General features: G+C 43.0%; 1 protein-coding gene across 1 annotated transcript in view; it reads right to left on the bottom strand.

The window, feature by feature from the left end:
• The window catches only part of FOCAD (focadhesin), a 194,394-nt gene that overhangs the window by 146,097 nt on the left and 25,387 nt on the right, over positions 1-22,910 (bottom strand). The window contains exons 5-6 of the mRNA XM_034774465.1: positions 22,593-22,697; positions 8,850-8,951 (exon numbers count right to left, since the gene is read on the bottom strand). Coding sequence (XP_034630356.1) covers positions 8,850-8,951; positions 22,593-22,697 — 207 coding nt within the window. The remainder of the gene's footprint in view (positions 1-8,849; positions 8,952-22,592; positions 22,698-22,910) is intronic.

The following is a 22,910-nucleotide window of genomic DNA, read 5'->3' on the forward strand; positions in this document are numbered from 1 at the left end:
CCATAATAATTTTGCATTCAATCTAAACCCTACTAAAGTTAATCAGAATTTCTCCACTGACTTCCAAGGACTTTGAATCAGGACTCGACTCCCTGACAGGTTATGAAAAGCTATCTGTGACTTTCACCTTCTGCATACATTTTAAAATACTCTATTGTGATGTCAGTAGTGGAAAATGCATGTATTCATGACAGAACACATTCATTACTCAGGCATTACTCATTGACTTCAGCGAGAGTTTTGCCTAAGTAAAGATTGTGAGATTGGACCAAAAATGAAATACATTTTAAAATCTCCTGTAGTTATCTGCAAGTAACAAATTTATTTATTTTAATTAATTATAAATCTCTAGCTCCAGCTCTAGGTGTTATTACAGTAGTTCCGAAAATTTCAAATAAAAACATTTCCATGAAAAACAGAAACAATGTAATGTTAAATTTTCACAATACCTCCCTGTTTTCTGAGCTCTACGAATAATAAAAGTCATTAACATTTTAATAGATCAATATCAACTAAATTCCCAAACAGCCATCACCATCAGGCCACCCCATCAGAAAAAAAAATACAACTAAAACAAAACACTAAGACCCTGATTCTGCAAACTCTTATTCATCCACTCAACTTTATGTATGTGAGTAGTCCTGCTGACTTCAGTAAGTGTTGGCAGGATCACGGTTAAGGAAACAGACAGGCCTTATACCTTAAGAGTGAAATCCTGGTCCCACTGAAGTCAATAGGTGTTTTGCCATAGACTTCAATGGGGTCAAGGTTTCATACTTTTTCTGCTGCCCATTCAACAACCGATTATATCGCACCCACTTATGACAGGATTCTTTATGAACACTGAATTCCAGAATTTTCAGGTGACTGGAGGATCTGTCTTTCTAATATTTTGTTTTAAAATGAATCTACCTTTTTAATTTGACATCAACTTAAAACTCAAACTTCTGTTTGAAGATTCCTTAACTTCTATCATCACAAGTAACAGCTAACTTCACTATAAAATAAAGAGAATAAAGGGAAAATATTTCTCTTGAAAAATATTTCTCTTGAAAAATATTTCTCTTACTCCAGTTGTCTATTTTCTGCAACAGAGCACTATATTTATTTAGTTAGTTTCAATGTATTACTACAGTCAGTTCCCCTGTTTGTGAGTCTTTCACAAAGCAACAGAAAAAAGACATTTTTAAAAAGGTATGGAAACATGTTTTGTAAAACTACAAAAAATGGCCAGTGGCTTAGGGGCTGGTATAATACTTGATAGTGCTTTAAACTCATTTTTCAAGATTATTTGACAGTGTCCTTTTAGATCTTTATGTATATGTAAATGGTATGGATCTGTTTTTTAACAGACAATTTTTAAAAGAAGGCTTTGCAATTCAATTTTTTAAATAAAAAAGCAAGCATCTTCAAAAGCCACCATTTAAAATCACTATCATTTAAACTTAACAGAAAAAATAGCTTATAGCTATGGTACTAGGTTGCTGCACAATCCCAGAAAAAAAGATCCCACTTTACCTGCAATGAAGTCATGTTATATAAAAGATATTCATGGACCTCATCAATGGACAAACTGTGCTGTTATACAGCTTTAGCCATTAAAATGTCAGCAACTGCCAAGTTATCACACAGTGACATTTGAGATTAACACAGTTTCCCCAGCCACATATTAGCAGGCACCTCTCATACTTCTGTGGTAATGCTTTGCAAATGTTGACTTTTAAACGGCCTTCTGTTCAACATAATCTTTCCCAAAAGAAAAAAATCAGCACTGAAGAAGGCAGAAAACTCCTTGAATTGCCACACCAGAACACACCAACTGTCCATCTATTCCAATATCCTGTCTAACAGCAACAGTACCAGATGCCTCAAAGGAAAGTACCTGAAACCCACCGTGGACAATAACAGAGTAACCTGCCCATATGTACTCACGTCTCATTATTAGGCAGTTGGCTTGAGAGTTAATACTCCCACTTTTTACTTAGGTATCTAATGTAGAGGATTTTCTCATTGCCCATGTAAATAGCTACTCTTTTTCTAAGTCTTTCTGAACTCTTGGACTTAATGACGATGTCATAGACAGCAAGTTCCACAGATTCATTATGCGTTGTGTAAAATAAAAATATAACTGTTATTATCAGATTTAAATGTGAATGAACTGAACATCCTCCTGTGCTTGTTATGAGAAGGTACATAGGAACATCTGATTTACCTTCTCTATATCATTCACTATTTCATTTAACAGATGTCCCTGCTTGTCTCCTTTCTAAACTAAGCAGTCCCAATCCTCCTAAATACAAATTTTGTATCCATTCAAAAGCCAACTGGCCAATTAAAATAGGGAAATTTTTTTTTTGGTTGGTTTAGTGAACTATTAATTTTTCCATTAACATCCTCACTGTGGTGGATTTTCTGCCTGGGCTAGACCATTTCTGTGACAATCTTCCAAAGTTATCCTTAATATTTGGTTTCCATTATTACATGGTCTACAACAAAAGTGAATTAAATTTTTGAATTTAAAGTTTTTATCCAACAACGACCTTTAATCAGAAACTACATTTTTCATGAAAAATTTGTGACTTTTTCAAATCGACGGCAACATCCGAAACATTGATATTGTTATCAAAAATTCAGATACCATTTGCACAGCATTTTGAATAACTATTTTGATTACAAAATTTAGCAATTTTAAATATTTAGAATTTTTCCAACACTCGGAAACAAAAAACTTTGAAATATAATTTTTGGCTAAAAAATAACCATTTTTCAACCAGCTCTAGCTGACAGTATGTTTTATTCAAAGAAATCTAAGGGTATGTCTACACAGCAAAGAAAAACCTGCAGCTGTCCCGGGCCAGCCAACTCAGGCTTGCGGGGCTATTTCATTGCTGTGTAAAATTCCAGCCTCGGGCTAGAGCCTGGGCTCTGGGAACCCTCCACCCCACAGGGTTTTTCTTTGCTGTGTAGAAATACTCTAAGGCCTGGTCTACACTACGGGTTTAGGTCGACTTTAGCAGCGTTAAACCGAATTAAGCCTGGACACGTCCACACAACGAGGCCCTTTCTTTCGACTTAAAGGGCCCTTTAAACCGGTTTCTTTACACCACCTCCGACGAGGGGATTAGCGATAAAACCGGCCTTTGCGGGTCGGAATTGGGGTAGTGTGGACGGAATTCGATGTTATTGGCCTCCGGGAGCTATCCCACAGTGCTTCATTGTGACCGCTCTGGACAGCGCTCTCAACTCAGATGCACTGACCAGGTAGACAGGAAAAGACCCGCGAAGGTTTGAATTTCATTTCCTGTTTGCCCAGCGTGGAGAGCACAGGTGACCACGCAGAGCTCATCAGCACAGGTAACCGTCATGGAGTCCTCCCAGGATCGCAAAAGAGCTCCAGCATGGACCGAACGGGAGGTACGAGATCTGCTCGCCATATGGGGAGATGAAGCAGTGATAGCTGAACTCCGTAGCAGTAAAAGAAATGGAAAAGTATTAGAAAAGATCTCCAAGGCCATGAAGGACCGAGGCCATAACAGGGACACACAGCAGTGCCGCGTGAAAATTAAGGAGCTAAGGCAAGCCTACCACAAAGCCAGAGAAGCAAACGGAAGGTCCGGGGCAGAGCCGCAAACTTGCCGCTACTACGCGGAGCTGCATGCGATCCTAGGGGGTGCAGCCACCACTACCCCAACCGTGTGCTATGACTCTCTCACTGGAGAAACACACAGGGAAGACGGTTCGGGGAACGAGGAAGATGACGATGGAGGTACTGTAGGTAGCTCACAGCAGCAAGGAAGCGGAGAAACCGGTTTCCCCAACAGCCAGGATCTGTTTGTTACCCTGGACCTGGAACCAGTAACCTCCGAACTCACCCAAGACCCTCAGGGCACACAGGAGACCTCTGGTGAGTGTACCTTTGTAAATATTTGTAAACATTACACATGGTTTAAAAGCAAGCGTGTTTAATGATTAATTTGCCCTGGCAATTGCGGCCAGTACATCTACTGGAAAAGTCTGTTAACGTGTATGGGGATGGAGCGGAAATCCTCCAGGGACATCTCCAGAAAGCTCTCCTTTATGTACTCCCAAAGCCTTTGCAAAAGGTTTCTGGGGAGGGCTGCCTTATCCCGTCCGCCATGGTAGGACACTTTACCACGCCAGGCCAGTAGCACGTAGTCTGGAATCATTGCATAACAAAGCATGGCAGCGTATGGTCCCGGTGTTTGCTGGCATGCAGACAATATCCATTCCTTGTCTCTCTTTGTTATCCTCAGGAGAGTGATATCATTCACGGTCACCTGGTTGAAATGGGGTGATTTTATTAAGGGGACATTCAGAGGCGCCCGTTCCTGCTCTTCTGAACAGAAATGTTCCCCGCTGTTAACCATGCGGTGGAGGGGAGGGGTGAAGTGATCATCCCAGAGAATCGTGTGTGTGTGTGTGGGGGGGGGGGTGGTTTACTTGTGTTTGTGCCGCATGTTAACCGGGAAACTGCAGCCCCCTCCTTTTACATTGAAACCCCATTTTAAATGGACAACCCAATTCATCCTTGAGATGGGAAATGCGCTGCTGTTTGCAACCTTTCCCGCATGTTAAGAAGGTTAAATAAGCCAAAACACTGTGGCCTACGATGGCTGCCTGCAAGCCGAAATATGCGACCTTGTAATGAAAGAGTGTACCCATTGTTCCCTAAAATGTGTCTTTTTTAACCACCTCTCCCTTCTCCTCCACCAGCTGCAAATGTTTCTCCTTCGCAGAGGCTCGTGAACATTAGAAAGAGAAAACGTAAGACGAGGGACGAGATGTTCACGGAGCTGCAGATGTCCTCCCACGCTGATAGAGCACAGCAGAATGCGTGGAGGCAGTCAATGTCGGAGATGAGAAAAGTCCAACATGAACGAGAGGAGAGGTGGCGGGCTGAAGACGATAGGTGGCGTCAGCTTGCAGACAGACGGCAAGAGGCAATGCTCCGTCTGCTGGAGCATCAAAGTGATATGCTCGAGCGTATGGTTGAGTTGCAGGAAAGGCAGCAGGAGCAGAGACCGCCGCTACAGCCCCTGTGTAACCAACAGCCCTCCTCCCCAAGTTCCATAGCCTCGTCACCCAGACGCCCAAGAACACGGTGGGGGGGCCTCCGTCCACCCAGTCACTCCACCCCAGATGATCGCCCAAGCATCAGAAGGCTGGGCTTCAATAAGAGTTAAAGTTTTAAAATGCAGTGTGTCCTTTTCCATCCCTCCTCCCCCACCCATCCCTGCTACCTTGGCAATTATCCCCCTACCTCTGTAAGGAACTAATAAAGAATGCATGAATGTGAAAAAACAATGACTTTATTGCCTCTGCAAGCGGGAGGGGAGGGGAGGGTGGGGTGGGGTGGTTGGTTTACAGGGAAGTAGAGTGAACCGGGTCAGGGGGGGGGTTGGAGGGTTCATCAAGGAGAAACAAACAGAAGTTTCACACAGTAGCCTGGCCAGTCACAAAACTCGTTTTCAAAGCTTCTCTGATGCGCACCGCGCCCTGCTGTGCTCCTCTAACCGCCCTGGTGTCTGGCTGCGCGTAATCAGCGGCCAGGCGAGTTGCCTCAACCTCCCACCCCGCCATAAATGTCTCCCCCTTACTCTCACAGATATTGTGGAGCGCACAGCAAGCAGCAATAACAATGGGGATATTCTTTTCGCTGAGGTCTGAGCGAGTCAGTAAGCTGCGCCAGCGCGCTTTTAAACGTCCAAATGCACATTCCACCACCATTCGGCACTTGCTCAGCCTGTAGTTGAACAGGTCCTGACTCCTGTCCAGGCTGCCTGTGTATGGCTTCATGAGCCATGGCATTAAGGGGTAGGCTGGGTCCCCAAGGATCACGATAGGCATTTCAACATCCCCAATGGTCACTTTCTGGTCCGGGAAGAAAGTCCCTTCCTCCAGCTTTCAAAACAGAGCAGAGTTCCTGAAGACGCGAGCATCATGTACCTTTCCCGGCCATCCCACGTTGATGTTGGTGAAACGTCCCTTGTGATCCACCAGGGCTTGCAGCAGCATTGAAAAGTACCCCTTGCGGTTTATGTAGTCGGTGGCTTGGTGCTCCGGTGACAAGATAGGGATATGGGTTCCGTCTATGGCCCCGCCACAGTTTGGGAATCCCATTTCAGCAAAACCATCCACTATTGACTGCACGTTGCCCAGAGTCACTACCCTTGCTATCACCAGGTCTTTCATTGCCCTGGCAAATTGGATCACAGCAGCCCCCACAGTAGATTTGCCCACTCCAAATTGATTCCCGACTGACCGGTAGCTGTCTGGCGTTGCAAGCTTCCACAGGGCTATTGCCACTCGCTTCTCAACTGTGAGGGCTGCTCTCATCTTGGTATCCTGGCGTTTCAGGGCAGGGGAAAGCAAGTCACAAAGTTCCATGAAAGTGCCCTTACGCATGCGAAAGTTTCGCAGCCACTGGGAATCGTCCCATACCTGCAGCACGATGCGGTCCCACCAGTCTGTGCTTGTTTCCCGGGCCCAGAATCGGCGTTCCACGGTATCAACCTGCCCCAGTAACACCATGATTTCCACATTGCTGGGGCCTGTGCCTTGTGAGAGGTCTATGGCCATGTCAATTTCCTCATCACTCTCGTCGCCGCGCTGCAATCGCCTCCTCGCCTGGTCCGGGTTTCGCCTTGGCATGTTCTGGCTCTGCATGTACTCCAGGACAATGCGCGTGGTGTTCATAGTGCTCATAATTGCCGCGGTGATCTGAGCGGGCTCCATGATCCCAGTGCTAGCTATGGCGCCTGGTCAGAAAAAAGGCGCGAAAGTAGTATCTGATGGACCAGGAGAAGGAGGGCGGGAGGGAGGGAGGGCCGAGTGACGACATGGCGTACAGGTACAGGAACAGGGAGAAACACAAACAACTGTCACACAGAATGGTCCCCCCAAAGATTAAACTGGAAACCCTGGGCTTAGCAGGCCGTTGATTTCACGGAGGAAGGGGAAGCAAATGAACACAGAACAAATCTATTTTTTACATCTTAAGGTGGCAGCCGACGCTGCAGCATGAGTGACAGCCATACCAGTATGACGATGACGGGTACCAATCATAATATGCCATCATCTGCCAAAAGGCAAGGGGCTGCTGCTGTGTAGCAATGCAGCCCCACGTCTGCCAGCCCCACGTCCGCCAGCACCCAGCATCGCCCTCGGCCTCTTCTGGGTGCTTAGCAGACAATATTGGGCAATTGGCAGAAAATAGTATATTATGACTGGTAACCGTCATCATCGAAACAGTAGCATGTCTGCCCAGGTGGCCATGATTGACAGCCATACCAGTACGACGACGACGGGTACCAGTCATAATATACCATCGCCTGCAAGGGGCTGGTGCAATGCAGCACTACGGCTGCCAGCCCCACGGCTATCACTCATGCTACACCGTCTACCGCCAAAAGGCAGTTAGCAGCTGCTGCTGTGTAGCAATGCAGTCCCACGTCTGCCGGCACCCAGAGGACATATGGTGACGGTGAGCTCAGCTGAGCTGAGCGGGCTCCATGCTTGCCGTGGTATGTTGTCTGCACAGGTAACCCAGGTAAAAAGGCGCGAATCTATTGTCTGCCGTTGCTGTGACGAGGGGGGAGGGGCCTGACGACATGTACCCAGAACCGCCCGCGACACTGTTTTGCATCATCCGGGCATTGGGATCTCAACCCAGAATTCAAAGAAAAGGCGCGAACCGCTTCTCGGCTCGAGCTGTGGCGCAAACGTAGTATCTGACGGCCTAGGGGAAGGAGGGAGGGGGGCCGAGTGACGACATGGCGTACAGGCACAGGGAATTAAAATAAAGAACGGTGGCTGTGCATCAGGGAGAGACACAAACAACTGTCACAGACTGGTCCCCCCCAAAGATTAAACTGAAAACCCTGTTGACGGAGGGAGGGGGAAGCAAATGAATACAGAGAAAATCTATTTTTTACATCTTAAGACGACGGTGCAGCGTGACTGATAGCCCTCGGCATCTTTCTGGGTGCTTGGCAGCAAATACTGGGCGGTGTATGACGATGGTCTTCAGGCCTATTGTACGAGCTGCTGCTCAGGGAAGACTCTGCTAACGTGCGATGACCCGACTTGTAATAGGCTGGCTAACAGTCATAATACACCATTTACTGCCAAAAGGCAAGCCCCACGGCTGCCAGCACCCAGATCGCCGATGAAGGCTACCAGTCTACTGCACCGTCTACCGCCAAAAGGCAGTTAGCAGCTGCTGCTGTGTAGCAATGCAGTCCCACGTCTGCCGGCACCCAGAGGACATATGGTGACGGTGAGCTCAGCTGTGCTGAGCGGGCTCCATGTTGTCTGCACAGGTAACCCAGGTAACCCAGATAAAAAGGCGCGAATCTATTGTCTGCCGTTGCTGTGACGGGGGAGGGAGGGGCCTGACGACATGTACCCAGAACCGCCCGCGACACTGTTTTGCATCATCCGGGCATTGGGATCTCAACCCAGAATTCCAAGGGGCGGCAGAGACTGCGGGAACTGTGGGATAGCTGTGGGATAGCTACCCATAGTGCAATGCTCCGGAAGTCGACGCTAGCCTCGTACTGTGGACGCGGTCTGCCGACTAGAGCACCTAGAGCATTTTATTGTGTGGACATACACAATCGGCTGTATACAACCGATTTCAATAAAACCGGCTTCTATAAATTCGAACTAATTTCGTAGTGTAGACATACCCTAAGAAGTTTTTGTTGTTCTTTTTTAAAAACATACAATCATGTACTTTACCCTGTCACTTCAGCAAGCACTTCTTTGTGGAATTAGTACATGTTCTACAGATATAAACAAACAATTGAACTATATTTGTTTTTTACCTCACTGGACATTGCTGGAAAAATACTGTTATCTGCTGCAAGAGAATTGGCCAGCAATCAGGTCTGTTTTCAAGTACAGTGATTAGTGGATGAGGAGGATACCTGAAACACAGAGAAATCATATTTGGATCTGTAATGCAGGAGGCAAACATATGAGGTAACTATCTTCAAGATAACAGCTGTAGATGTACAAAATTTAACCTCTGCCTTTACCAACTTCCTTCACAATACTATACATCGAACTAGTATGTTTTTTGGGATCCCCTGGAAACAACATTCAAATAAACTGTTTATTAGATATAGATTTAGGCAATGATTTTTTTCCACGGAGTGCTTATAGTTAAATTAATATGCCCATAAATAGGTGCCTAAAAATCAGGTAATTTATTTAAATACAGACAGAGGGGGAGATTTTCAGAAACACACAGGCATGTTAGGTGCCTAACACTCATTGATTTTCTGTGGGAGTTGGATGCTTAACTGCCCTTTATGTCTTTGAAAGTCGCCCTCCACAATACTATCTTTAGGATCTCATATTTTAAATTCTTCGTCTTTATTGTCATAGAGCACCTTTCATACTTAAGGGATTCGTAAAGACTGTTTAAAGCAATGGACTTGGATACCAGAAGTGCACCAACTGATTAACCCATAAAAGGAGCCATTATCTGCTCAACAATAAGCGTGTCACATACTACAGGATATTATAACATATTTTATTACCAAGTAAAACAAAGAAGCTCATAACATATGAGGGGGGGAGGGTATTAAACCTCTCCCCAATTAAGGGGAGGCCTCCCCAAAATTAAGGTAATAGCCCAAAATACTCTGAAATGCTACAGGTACCTCAATAAGCTACAAATGACAAGACTAATTATTAAAGAAGAAAACATAAATCACTTAACACAAATAGGTGTAGGTTATGTGCTTTATACCTCCTATCCTTTGTTTTTTTTGGTTGTTGTTGTCTTTAAATAATTCTTCCAAAGATATTTCCCCCCTATTACTTTACCAGTAGTACCCAGACAAAAGTTCTGATCTGCAGATCACCCAGCTCTTTGGAGTCTTTCAACCACATACATCTCTTCAGCGGGAAAGGCTGCCTAGAGTGGCTGGTCCACTGAAGCAGAAATTGCAGCTTCTCAAACCTGGTCTTTAAAGTCTGCCACCACTTTCGCTGTTTGACATATTACCAGACGGGAGGACTATTGGTGTATTAATACTTTTCTTTATTCTCCAGCCCATGACAGGGTCAGCTGTAGCTTTGATGGCTGGAGAGTAAATGATTTTACAGTCACCCTTTCTCAGCAAACAAACAAACAAACAAAAAACAGAGACCGCCTAAGAACCTAAGCTTCCCAAAGGTGGCTAGCCCTTGTCAAGTCTCTTTGGCAGCGGTGTTTGCTTTTTTGAAGGTGGGCCTTCTCCTATTGCAGATTGCATGTATTTGGTCTCCAGTCAGTTTGGAACAGAAGCAGTTCCTCATGCAGCTTTCTCAATGGAGTCACCCCTGCACTGGTTCTGTCGTTGGTCTGCTCCACTTCTTTCTCCTCCTCCCATTACTAGCTTCTAGTAACTCAGTTCCCCATGGGCCATTCATGCACCACCACCATCCTACCCCACTTCCACGCTCTCCTCTTTATTCCACAGGCTCCGTGCATGCTGAAGTCTTCCCAACGCCAAGAAATGGGATTTTTATTGTGGTCCAAGGCCAGCACACATCACTAAACCAGCTTGGAATCAGGAATCAAAGAGATCAGCTTTCATCTCCATGAAGAAGTGGGTCCAGCTGCAAGCAGAGGGGCCCACATACCATGATCAGTATGTGTTCTCCTGTACCCTCTCTCAGACTACACACCAGGAAATAAGAATATGGAAACAACTATCAGAAAGATATCAGCCTAACTGCCATATAGTGGCTGAAGGGGACACCAAGAGAGGGACATGAGTGCCAGGGTGTTATTTTAGAACAAGGCATGTCTACTTTCATTACAATACCAGAGTCTGGATTGCTAATGTAGCTACTAAGCCACATGTACACAGCCAAGAGGTTGCAACTGTTTCGTTTTGATGCCTCTCATCAACTCCTTTGCCACCTTCAGAATAAACTATTGCAATACACCGGGATATATCTACATCAGGTAAGTTTTGTGCCACTCCACGTGACATTTCTCACCAGGGAAAAATGGTAATGGATTTCTCCCTAGGGTTCCCCTCAGCAGTGGAAAGGTGTGTGGACAGGGGGAGGGATTGGAGACTGAAGCCTATCCCTTGCACCCTGCAGAAGCAAAATCAAAACCAGCTTGGGTGAGCACTGGGAGCCTGGATAAGCCAGTGTGGACAAACGTTATTGGAGGGAGGTGGGAAAATGTGGCATGGGAGCTTGTTTGTGGAGAGGGGAAAGGAATGGGTCAGCCTAAACAAGAAACCCACCTGGGAATTTTGGTGGTGGGGAGCCTGTTATAATGACAGTTGTTGGAAGTGGAGTGCAGTTCCCCAATCCTGCCCCTGCTCACCACTACCTGCAAACAAGACAGACTCATTGCCTCATTTAATAGGATGCCTGGGGGCCAGCAAGGGGCACACTAAGAGCACAGGACAGTCTCCCTGACCTCAGTATTGACACCTGCTGCCATAATTTCCCCCCAGTGACCAAGAAGGGAAGTTGCAGGAAAAGTCCTGCTGGATATATGAGATTTAAACAGGGTTGCAGGAATAAAGGAGAAGGAGGGAATGTGGGAGTGCACATCCAATGCATGACACTTAGCAGTCTTGATAGGACTATATCTTAAATCTGGAAATTTGCAATTGGTGCAGAATTCTGCCCTCAGTTTGTTAAACAGTGTTTCTTTTCACAAGCACATCAAGTCTATGCTCCAACATCTGCCCTGGCTGCCAGTTGTTTCTAGGTGGATCTTAGAGTGCTTATAGTGATCTATAAAGCACTAAATAACCTGAGACCTATCAAGCTAAGAGGCCACCTCTCTGCCCAAGATAATGCCATAATCATAGTCGGTAGGAGTGCCTGGGCTGGAGTTCCATTATACCTTTTGAATTCACTAGCCAACCCCATTTCCACATAATAGCCCAAATTTTCTCTAACCTTCTGGGTATGCTACCAGGCCCATCTTCCCTCTCTGGCCCATAAGGAGACTAGTGATGGGCAAGGCTGGCTAGCAGTGCATGGTGGACTCTGATGGAGACACTGTTAGGAAATTTAAATTAAGTTGTATTTCTGTTGTTGCCAGAGAATTTGATGGAATCTGTCTACCAGGATATTTGATGGAGTCTGTATTCTTTTTTTAAATAAAGATTGTTAGGAGAGCCCAAGCCTGGGATGGTCTCTCATTGTAAAATACTAAGAATATAAAAAATTCAGACATTTTTACATTATTTCGCATTACACAGAAATGTTTATGGCCTGATTTTCAGCAGTGCTGAGTAATACCAGCTCCAAAGGCAGTCATAGAATCATAGATTAGGGTTGGAAGGGACTCAGGAGGTCATCTAGTCCAACCCCTTGCTCAAAGCAGAACCAAACCCCAACTAAATCCCCAAATGGTCCCCTCAAGGACTGAACTCACAATGCTGGGTTTAGCAGGCTAATGCTCAAACCACTGAGCTATCCCTCCCCAACAGTATCTGCAGGAGTTCCACACTTTAAAAAAAAAGCTTAGTTTTTTTCTCTATTATACATCATAGTTTGACTAAATAGTATGATGGTACCTTCAGGCTGTCATTGAACTATGAGACCATACCCATCTGCTGTAAATATGACCCTGAATACAAAAATACTGTGCCCAGTAACACATTTCTGAAAAATGAACTAAAAGATCCTTTTGTTTTAAGAAAATGTAGGTGCTCCATATTATGGTACTTTATTCTCTCTGACCTTATTAGAATACTGGGTAAATGACTGGATTTCAGTTTACTTAAAGAGTAATAAATGTCACCATTATCCAAATGAAATGTCTGACAGGTTACACAAGATGACTGCAGAATGATCTTTCATACCTAATGCTCCTTGTTTCTTTAGGAGCTTGTCAGAGGAAAGCTAACAGCCAAGAAAATTGCAAATATTATTGACTCTACTCTAGTAAGAGACTATAGTGGAACATGACCCATTGAACTCTGCAGGCTTGGAGTTCACCTCATACTGCATAGCTGCAGGGTTTTTAAGATCTGCAATATCCTACTCTTAATAAAAATTCTGTGGCATCTAAAGTGAAAGCAAGTTCCAGTGTATTGTTTCTTGCCAAGAAAATAGATCCTGATCTGACCTGTGAGCACTATTTGCTATAGAAGATTGTTTGTGATGCAGCTGTAGAAATGTAAAGTAATAATTTTATCATCGTCATAAATTACTTGCATTTTGTTAACATTTTTTAGGCTGCCCCCAAAAAATTAGTGCTTGGTTGCTACTGCAGATAGATAGAACCAGGCAGCTGAGCCTGAGAGGACATGTAAAAAAAGGTGTAAGGAGGCTGCAATACCCTCCATTATGCTTGGACATAAAGATAATTTTGCTCTTTAAACAAATAAAATGAGATTCTCTGGAAAAATTTAGGATTACAGATAGTAACTTACTGCCATTTTATCTCTGTATACAGAAACTTTATCTAAATATCACTTAACTCTGAAATACACAGTATGTGGCACAGGTACAACCATTACTGGACTATTGCATTCAGCTGTCCTCAATTCAAGAAGGATATTGAAAATTTGGATTGGGGTCAGAGAAGAGCCACAAGAATGAGCAAAGGATTGAAAAACATGCCTTACAGAGAGCACAGACCCTGTACGCCTTGCATGCCAGTCTCCTTTCTTGTTCTATTGCCCTGAGTTCAGCTGTAAAAACAGTGTGGGCTCAAGAAATAATCAACAGTGACAAGTGTCTTTGGAGCAAGGAAGTTCATGTTAAAAAGACCATGACAATTCCACCACCTGGTCTCAAGATTCTCATCTTGCTCAACAGTACAATAAACCTAGAATTGGACTGTGTACAGGACAGCAAACCAAAAACATCCAAGGTTCTATTGCTACAGTGTGTTAGGCAAACTAGGACTTGCAGCGCGCAAACTATGACAATTAGTCTGTTAAATTTGGAGGAGAAACTCAATAACTAAAACAGAGGGATTTTAGTCCTGCTTTAACTGCAATACTCAATACAACTTTCAAATAAAGCTGCTACCCGTGCATCCCTAATTCATCTTAGAATGTACTTAATGCATCCACTACTTATTTTGGTTTGATTTACTCTTAGTTTTGTAATTTTGTAAACATGAGGACAAATGAAATTTAATGAGCAGATAGGAGTCATGTGGAACCAAAAGTCAGGAGATCTGCAGCAGGAGATCAACATGGCAGAGAAAGTCTATGGCATGGCCAAGTCACTAAGTCTCTATGTGCCTCAGTTTCTTCAGCTATAAAACAGAAGTAATACCCACTTAGCAGGATGCTAGATTAATTAATGTTTGTAATGACTGAGCATGTTTTGTTCCTCAGATGGCAGGCATTAGGTAAATGCAAAGTTTTATTATCAAGTAACATCACTATGGCTGAACAAGGGTAGTAATCAGTGTTCACCATGAGTGACATTTCCATCTCTACTGTAGGTTTTGTATAAGTTTGCTCAGTACCGTTTGGAGAGCTCAGGATCTTTCTACATCCCTGACTGCAAAGCAATCAACTTCCAGGACATTAACTGTCATGCATAAAGATACCAGAAGAAAAAAAAAAAAAAACTCCTACTATTCTTGTAAATCTCAGGTCAACTGAACGGGAACAAAATAGGTTTCCCTACTATTGAAAGCAATTCTCATGAATATAGAGAACAGTGTGGAAAACAAAGTTTCTCACTACCAAAAATGACAGCTGTCCAAATGTCAAGCCGGCTGATGTGATGGGATATTTATAGGATGTTCACAGAATTCCTATTGATATGGATGTAATGAAAAATGACCAACTGTGCATGCCTAGCCCAGGTTTGGCCCCAGATTGTTAGAGACCTAACAGAAGTAAAGGGCATAACTCCACTCTCTCCCTTCCTCGCCTGTGACTGTTTCCCATATACACACATCCCTGTGCATACCCACAATACACCCATCCTGTCTAACTCCTTCCTTTCTGCACTCCCTTTTAGCAAAGCTCTTTGGTCCCAGTGACTTCCTTACATGGATTGGGAGGGCAAAGTATAGTGCTGAAATGCAAGTTTACAAAGGGTAGTGTGAAAGGCGAGTTAGAAATTAATTTCCTATGCTGGCATTAATCAGACAGGATCACAGACCCGGGAATATGAGATGGCCCTCTCACTGTCAGATTAGGTATGATTTACATACGATGTGGAGCCTCTGAAAAAGAAGGGCTGTGTACATTCTGGCCTAATGCAGCTGCATATTCATTATATTTTAAATATATTTTCTTCTAATTAGGTAAAATAATTAGCCTTCATTAAGTTCCTGATCTTGCTTCTACCAGGTCTTGTTTCTATATTGAAGTCAATGGGGCCCTCAAGGACTAATGGTATGCCAGGCATCAGGTTCTAAAGTTAAGCTGGTTTCAAATCAGAACACAGCAAACATTTTAAATTTAGAAGGATTCTGATTGTGTGCTCTTAAAGGTCAGACATCTGGACCAAATTTCATCAAATTGACCACAATATTTTATTCTGTTTTTAATCAGAGTGATTTTAAAATAAAACATGAAAAGATTTAGCCCTAAAGAATTCAACTTGGAAAAGTTATAAATAGTAGAAAAGAAGGGTTTGGGATAGAAATCTCTTTTCAATCTTAAATTCAGCTTTGCTAGCATTGTGCTGTAACATCTGCACTTTAACTGAAAAAATGAAAATGCTATGTTCTTGATTCTACTGGCAAGAACCTAGGATAAGGCAAGACATGCAACCAGATCCAACTATCCAAGTGTAAATACATCCAACTAAAGGCAATCAAAAAAGATTAGTCTTATGGTAGGCAACAATGAAATCAAAAGTTATCTGTAACCTTTAGGTCACCTCAACCTTTTTGTTACATCTCTGAACATAGCAGAGCTACAATTCAATTTACATCATAAATTCAGTGAGGGACAGATTGCTTTTTCTGTACGAGGAAACAATGTTGCATTCACCATGCGTTTACATGTATGCAGCTGTGACCCTGACTCTTTCAGAAACAAGGCACAGCACTTTACTACATCAAATATGCATTTTAAAAGCATTTTTCTACCTGCTCTGAATTTTTATTTCAGACTGCTGATTGGAAGCAAAAGAGACATTTGGGAAGGGTGGGGGAACAGCTTTTCAACATTTTAACACAATAAAAACAAAAATGGTGAATAGTTATAGAAAATACAGAATAGTCAAATCATTCACTGAAAAGAAATTAAGGAGGTTAATGAGGAAAAAATAACATATCAGAAAGTACTGACACACACAACTATAAATAAGCTCTTTTGTTGTTTCAACCCCAGGCTTTTTAAGAGGAATTGCAAAAGCAACATTGATCTCAACATTTTATAGCCAATTTCTTTCCTTTATTCTGTTGACTTTGTTGCTGAAATTCTGTTCCACTTAATTTTAAAATATTCTTTATGAACACCGTTACTATTACTGCACTTTTCCCAGTCTCAAAAGCTTTAGCATAGATCTGGTGAAATATAAATCAAACAGAATAAACCCACAATGGAAAAGAAATTATTTTATTTGTGTCTCAAGTTTATTTAGTGGTCAGAAAACTACACTATATACATCCATCCAAGATAGCTATATAAACTCGGGCCGGTGAGCTATCTGGCTACAATACGAGATGCACAATATATAAAGCTTGATATACTTTCAAAATGTGTTATCACCACAGGTGTTCTCTCAATCCCAAGAATAATAAAATTACTCTTAAATATACCCTTCACGCATTTATATAGCCTAGCTTTATCACACAGGTTACCAATACAGAAATAAAAATTGTTCATTTCCATAACAAAACATGAAACACTTAAATTTTGTTGTAAGCTATTCCAAAGAATATATATCTGAGAAATATATCTTTTCCATGTATCTAATGCCCCATTACATCTCTATTTGTGAATGTTTCACTGTAAGTGCAAATGTATACCAGAATCCATCTAAATCAGTGGTCACCAACTAGTCGATCACGATCTCTGGTGGTGCAGTGGGACTGCTGCTAAGGCAGGCTCCCTGTCTGGCCCGACCCCACGCTGCACCCAGACGCGGCCAGCACGCCCCCATGGCGCCAGGAAAGGGAGGGGGGAAGAGGTCTCCGTGCACTGCTCCTGTCTGCAAGCACCGCTCCCACCCCAGCTCCCATTGTCCGGGAACGGGGAACTGTGGCCAATGGGAGCTGCAGGGGTGGTGCCTGCAGAGAGGGGCAGTGCATGGAGCCACATGCCCCTCACCCCGCAGGGGCCGCTGGGGGACTTGGCCCCTTCCAGGAGCAGGGTGGGGCTGCGGCAGGCAGGGAGCATGCCTTAGTCCCACTACATTGCTGACCGGGAGCTGCCCGAGGTAAGTGCCACACAGCAGAAGCCCTCACTCCAACCCCCCTCCCGGAGCCAGCATCCCATACCCCTTCCTTCACCCCATACCTCCTGCCCCAGCCCTGCCCCCCCTCTCAGAGACAGCACCACGTACCCCCTCCTGTACACCAACACTCTGCCCCAGCCCAGAGTCCCCTCCCGCACCCAATCTCCCTCCCAGAGCTTGCACGCCTCACCCCCACCTGCACCGCAACCCCATGACCCAGCCCAGAGCCTGCAACCCCCCTCCAAACCCCAACTCTCTGCCCAGTGAAAGTGAGTAAGAGTGGGGGAAAGCAAGCGACGGGGGGGGGGTGGAGTGAGCGGGGCAGGGTCTCGTGGAAGCAACGGGGTAGATCCTGGGTTGCCCTTAAATTCAAAAAGTGATCCCGGGGGTAAAAAGGTTGGAGACTACTAATATAAATTGACAACGTATACAACGCTGCCCCAAAAAATCCTCACCAGCCACTAAAACTCATCCATTCAGGCCTGAGTTAACAGATAGAAAATAGAAAAATCTCATTCATTTTTCCTTCACAGGAGAAATAGGCTGATTAGTTTATAGTGTTAGACTAGACTATAGAAAATTGAGAGAGCCATAGCTACGTTGCCACAACCTCCCTAATAATTTTCCTCAAAAGACGGCAAAATTGGAGACAAGGAAATAATTGGTGAGAGTGTCAAACATTAAAGAAACAAAAATCAAAAGCAATTGTAAGACATCAGGAGCTTCAAATTTCCTTCTAAGAATTCTTCATAGTGTGATGTTACCAAAATAGATAGGCCATAATAAGTTGGTCTTAGTCAATAGAAAATATCACTAAGCCCTAAGTTTATTTAACTTGTACTATTATTTTAAAAAGATGACAGAAAAGATGACAGTAATTGTCTATTTCACATTTTGGTGCTTCCTCAATTCTCCAATGATTTTTGCATTGAACATTTTTGCATACCTGACAGCGCACTACATGAATATTGTTAAAAGGAGGTTACCCTTCAGGAGTTATTGGGTATACTCTCCCTTTTCTTTAGGAAAGAAAGTCTTGTGACAGTTTCACATTAACCTCAAGTGTGACACAGTAGTTACAAGCTGGAAATATAGTATAGCAACTGATAAAATTGTGCGACTTAAAACGTAACCTGACAAGTCTTTGAATTTTTTTTAAAAAGTGTTCGTTCCTAATGTACAGAAGGGCTTTAAGCCAAAACCCAGAATCTCAACACCCTGAACTCCTGCGTGTTCAAAATTTAGATCCATTTTTTTCCATTTGACTCTACCTCTCCAAGAAATTAACTAGCAGCAACAAAAGCCTGCTGCAAGATGCTGGCTGAATCTACAAGGCTTGATTTGTCATGATGCCTAGTTTCAGTTCTTAATTACTTTAAACAGCTTTAAAATTACTGTTAAACACCACCTTCCACACTTCTGTCAGCAGCTATAATTCTTTGGAAGTCCCTCTCTTCCCTGAGGAGAGGGAGGCTCTAAATTCTTGTAGCAGCTCTAACCATCCCTTCCCACACTAATTTACATCATCATAATTTTAGCCAAAGAGGTTTCAGAGCTGGACAACACCACTAGAGCTGGCTAGGGACAAAGAAACTGGGAATTAAGTGTGCTCCATCTGCACACAAAAATCCTAACTACCACTAAGCTGCAAATTAATTCTCTCCTGATGAAAACTACTATGTCAACAGCTTTCTTTCTTTGTCATAAAAAGGAGTTTGCACAGTATTATGGGATTTTACAAAACCAAGATCCATGTCTGGGAAAGTGGATATAGTGGTGGCCACTAGTAAGTCAACATTTACTCAGTGTTACTATAGAGCTAGCTGAAATCTTAAAGCAATTCCCTATGCTAATACTATATTGTACTATCTGTGTAGTAATTTTGGGGACACATGGACTATTTTTATAGGGCACCCAATTTAGAAAGAGATAGAAAGAAAACATAATTTGATAGAAAAAACAAAGCTGTGTCCAGTGATTTAGTGTCACAAGTGGGAGGAAGGCATTCTAGGTTCTATTCATCTAATCATCACTAAAGGGGATCTCACCATAGCATCCAGGTGCATAATAGAGTCTCAGTGTATTCACACACACAAATTAGAACCAAGATGTTCCCCATACTGCATTCATGATATCTGTTGTCCTAGGTGGGATCAGTTTGGTGATAGACTTCCAAGAGCCCAATGCCTGGCCAGCCACAGTTCAGTTCTACTACTAAGGAAAGTCCTGTGCAAAGAAGGCTTGGGACTGTATTCTAAAAGCAGCAAGACTTGGTCACAGATCACCAGTGTAAGTGACTCCATGACCTAGAACCTGCCATCAAAAGTGCCGAGTCCCAAGTTAATTGGAGTTTCCCCTAAGAAGATCAGTCACAACAAGTACAATCAACAGAGATGGTGAAGCTGAGACATGTCATTGAGAGAGAGATGGGCTGAGAGATATTCCAATTCTAGCATATTTAAGGTTTTAAAATATAATCACCAAGACCTTGAAGTAATTCCAGAATTAGATTAGGAGCTACTGAAAACTGCTAAGCACTGCAACAATACGCTTGTTTATATGCCCTACTGAGGAGATGAGATGCTATGTAATATATCAACTGCAGTTTGACACCCTTGGACCCCAATATTCACCACTGTCATGTAACTAGGATATGTTTTGTACAAAGTATGGCTTGTGAGGTATCATTCTAAATATCTTGATCTGCTAGTCAGTAATATCTCATTGGACTATATGTGAAGTTATGAAGTTTGGCTATGTATGTGTTGCTGAAACATGTTGTGAGGTTGAAAACACCCACAAGCAGCCTTTCAGGTACAACAGTAAAAAGGCCAAACAATGTTAATGGCTTATTGAGGAAATGCACACAAGCACAAGGATTACCCCAGGAAATGTGTACAATAGAAACCTCTCAGAGATAGCACTACACACTGGGAACTGTTTGACCCAGTCACAACAAAAGAGCTTTCCAGCAAGTGGAAAAAAAGACATAAAAGGGGAAAAAATGACATCATGATGGTACCTGACTCTCTCTAAAACAACACACTTGGAAACTCCCGAGGAGCAAGGACTGAACTGTGGGAAGTGATGGTCCCAGCCTAGAGGGAATCCTAGCCTGTGTATGAAAACCTAGAAAACCCAAGCTGCAAAGCCAAGGCAGCTTATGCCTTAAGAATCTGCCAGCCTGTTTATCACTCAGGGTGAGAATCTACTAATTCCTATCCTACCTAGACAGTGTATTAATCTCAGTTTGCGGTTTTGTTTATTTACTAAGAGAATCTGCTTTGATCTGTTTGCTATCACTTATAATCACTCAAAATCTATCCTTTTGTAGTTAATAAATTTGCTTTTGTTTTGTCTAAAAGTCAGTGTGTGGAAATTTTAACTTGGGGTAGAAAGCTGTTGTATATCTTTCTCCACATTGAGGGAGGGGGCAAATTTTGAGCTTACTCTGTACAGTTCCTTGTGCAACGCAAGACGGTATAATTTTGGGTTCCAGAGGGGGGTGAGTTCCTTAGCAACTGGGAGATGCCTTAGCTGAGCCTTCCCATACAGAGTTGATCTCAGCATCTGGATGAAACTGTAGCTGGGTGCGTCCCTATCTATGTGTATGCTGGTGAAAGAGCAAGCTTGGAGAACTTGGCAATTTATCACAGCACCTTATCACAGTCGGAAAGGGAGCCCAGGCTGGTGGGTCAGGCAGGCTCAGTGGTACTCCAGTTCCAAGTGGAATCCTGGGGGGAACCTATCACATGCAGCTTCTAGCCTCTGCCATCAGACCCAGACAAAACATGCTTCAGTAGGCCAACCAGTAAGTGACAACTGTATTATGACTGTGATAACATTTTAATATTCTGGCTATATGAAAGTGCAGAACAACCACAAAAATCACTCTAGTATTGCTGCTATCTAGACCATCTGGAAGAGCTGATGAACCAACAGGTCCCCTAGACTGCAAACATGAGTAGTAAAAGGCAGGTATCAGAGGGGAAGATATCAATTCCAACACTTCATCTGGTTGCTTCACCCAGCATCACTTCCTTCTTAGCAGTACTGACCATTTTTTCTAATTTAACTTCCAGTGATACAACTGGATGGACAGGGTACACATCTTTCTTGCAGTAAGAAGGACCCTCAAAATTATTCTCTCTCTCTCACAGGGAAACTACAGTCCAGGCATGAAAATCTATGTGGTCTCAGTGAATCAGTGTCATCGGATGACTAACATTTAAAATGTCATAAGGCTCTTCTGTACCCCATACCAATGTTACATGGGCATTATCACTGGGATCCTGATTCATCACCATTTCAGATAGTTACATTCTGCCAACCTAGACTCCCCGGTAATTTCAACTATTTCACAGCATTTTTCACTTCTTATCCTACAACTGTCACATGCTGGCAAGAAAGGTAATTTTCCTCTGGTCAAGAGGAAGGTGCAGACTAAAAGTGCTTTGGGGATCTGAAAGACTCTATATATGTAAAGTATTGTTGCAACACTCATCAAGAGTGCCCTATGTTGCCTGGAAAACAATTCTATCACTTACAAAATTAAATATAACAAAATAACATAACCTTGACAAATAGCATTGTATATGAGTTTAAATAAATGGCAAAAGCTCTATAGTTACCATAACAAAACATCCAGTTTTCTTCAATCATATTATTACACCATAATGGCAGCAAGTATTTTATGTATGTACCAGAAAAGCGGAGTCTTGGTAAAGGCTCTAGTAACTGCATGCAACTATTATTATTGTGGGACCATATTCCAGGGGCTCTACAGATCCCCAGTTCTGGCAGCACTACAGCACACAGATGCTGGCTCTATATCTTTTGTGGACTAATGAATATAAAATGAGTTTTTCTCTATGATTCCCTCCCAGGCATCCAATGTCTCCTCTTTTAAGTACCTCCTATTCTTTCAGGGATTACTATGCACTTCTTCCATTAAGCTCAGTCAAGTCTTCTACTCTACTTTCTCCATTTAAAGGAAGGGGCTAATGTTATTTAAACCTTTTGACCAAGGGTTAACACCTTTGCTTTTAGGATAATTACTACTCATTAGCTAATGTCAAGTCTCCTTTAGCCCCAGTGGCAGAATGGCTGTTTTTGTATCAGAGGGTTAGTAAACACTTATATATGCAAGTTTTTGTCATTTAAAAATAGTGATTATTAAAACACACACATTCAGCACACATGAAGCTCACCTGATTGAATACAAATCCCAAACAGCTTCATCTCCATTTTTTCCCACCGTAATGGCCTGCATCTGTAGTAATTTCCCAATAATTTTTACCAAACCATGTACATTCCTGTTGAAACACAATGAATATATAACATTATCATCATCTAAAGGACAGTGGATTGACTGACCCTTCCATGAGAAGTATGATCTAGTTATCCAAGCACAAAACTGAGATATCAGCTCTCCTGAGTTCTACTCCCTAAGCTGACAGTTACTGCCTCTAAGGCAAGTCATTAGCCTGTGTGCAAAATAGAGATATTACTTACCTATAATCGAGAAT

Source organism: Trachemys scripta, chromosome 6 (assembly GCF_013100865.1).
Source record: "Trachemys scripta elegans isolate TJP31775 chromosome 6, CAS_Tse_1.0, whole genome shotgun sequence".
NCBI classification, from domain to species: Eukaryota; Metazoa; Chordata; order Testudines; family Emydidae; genus Trachemys; species Trachemys scripta.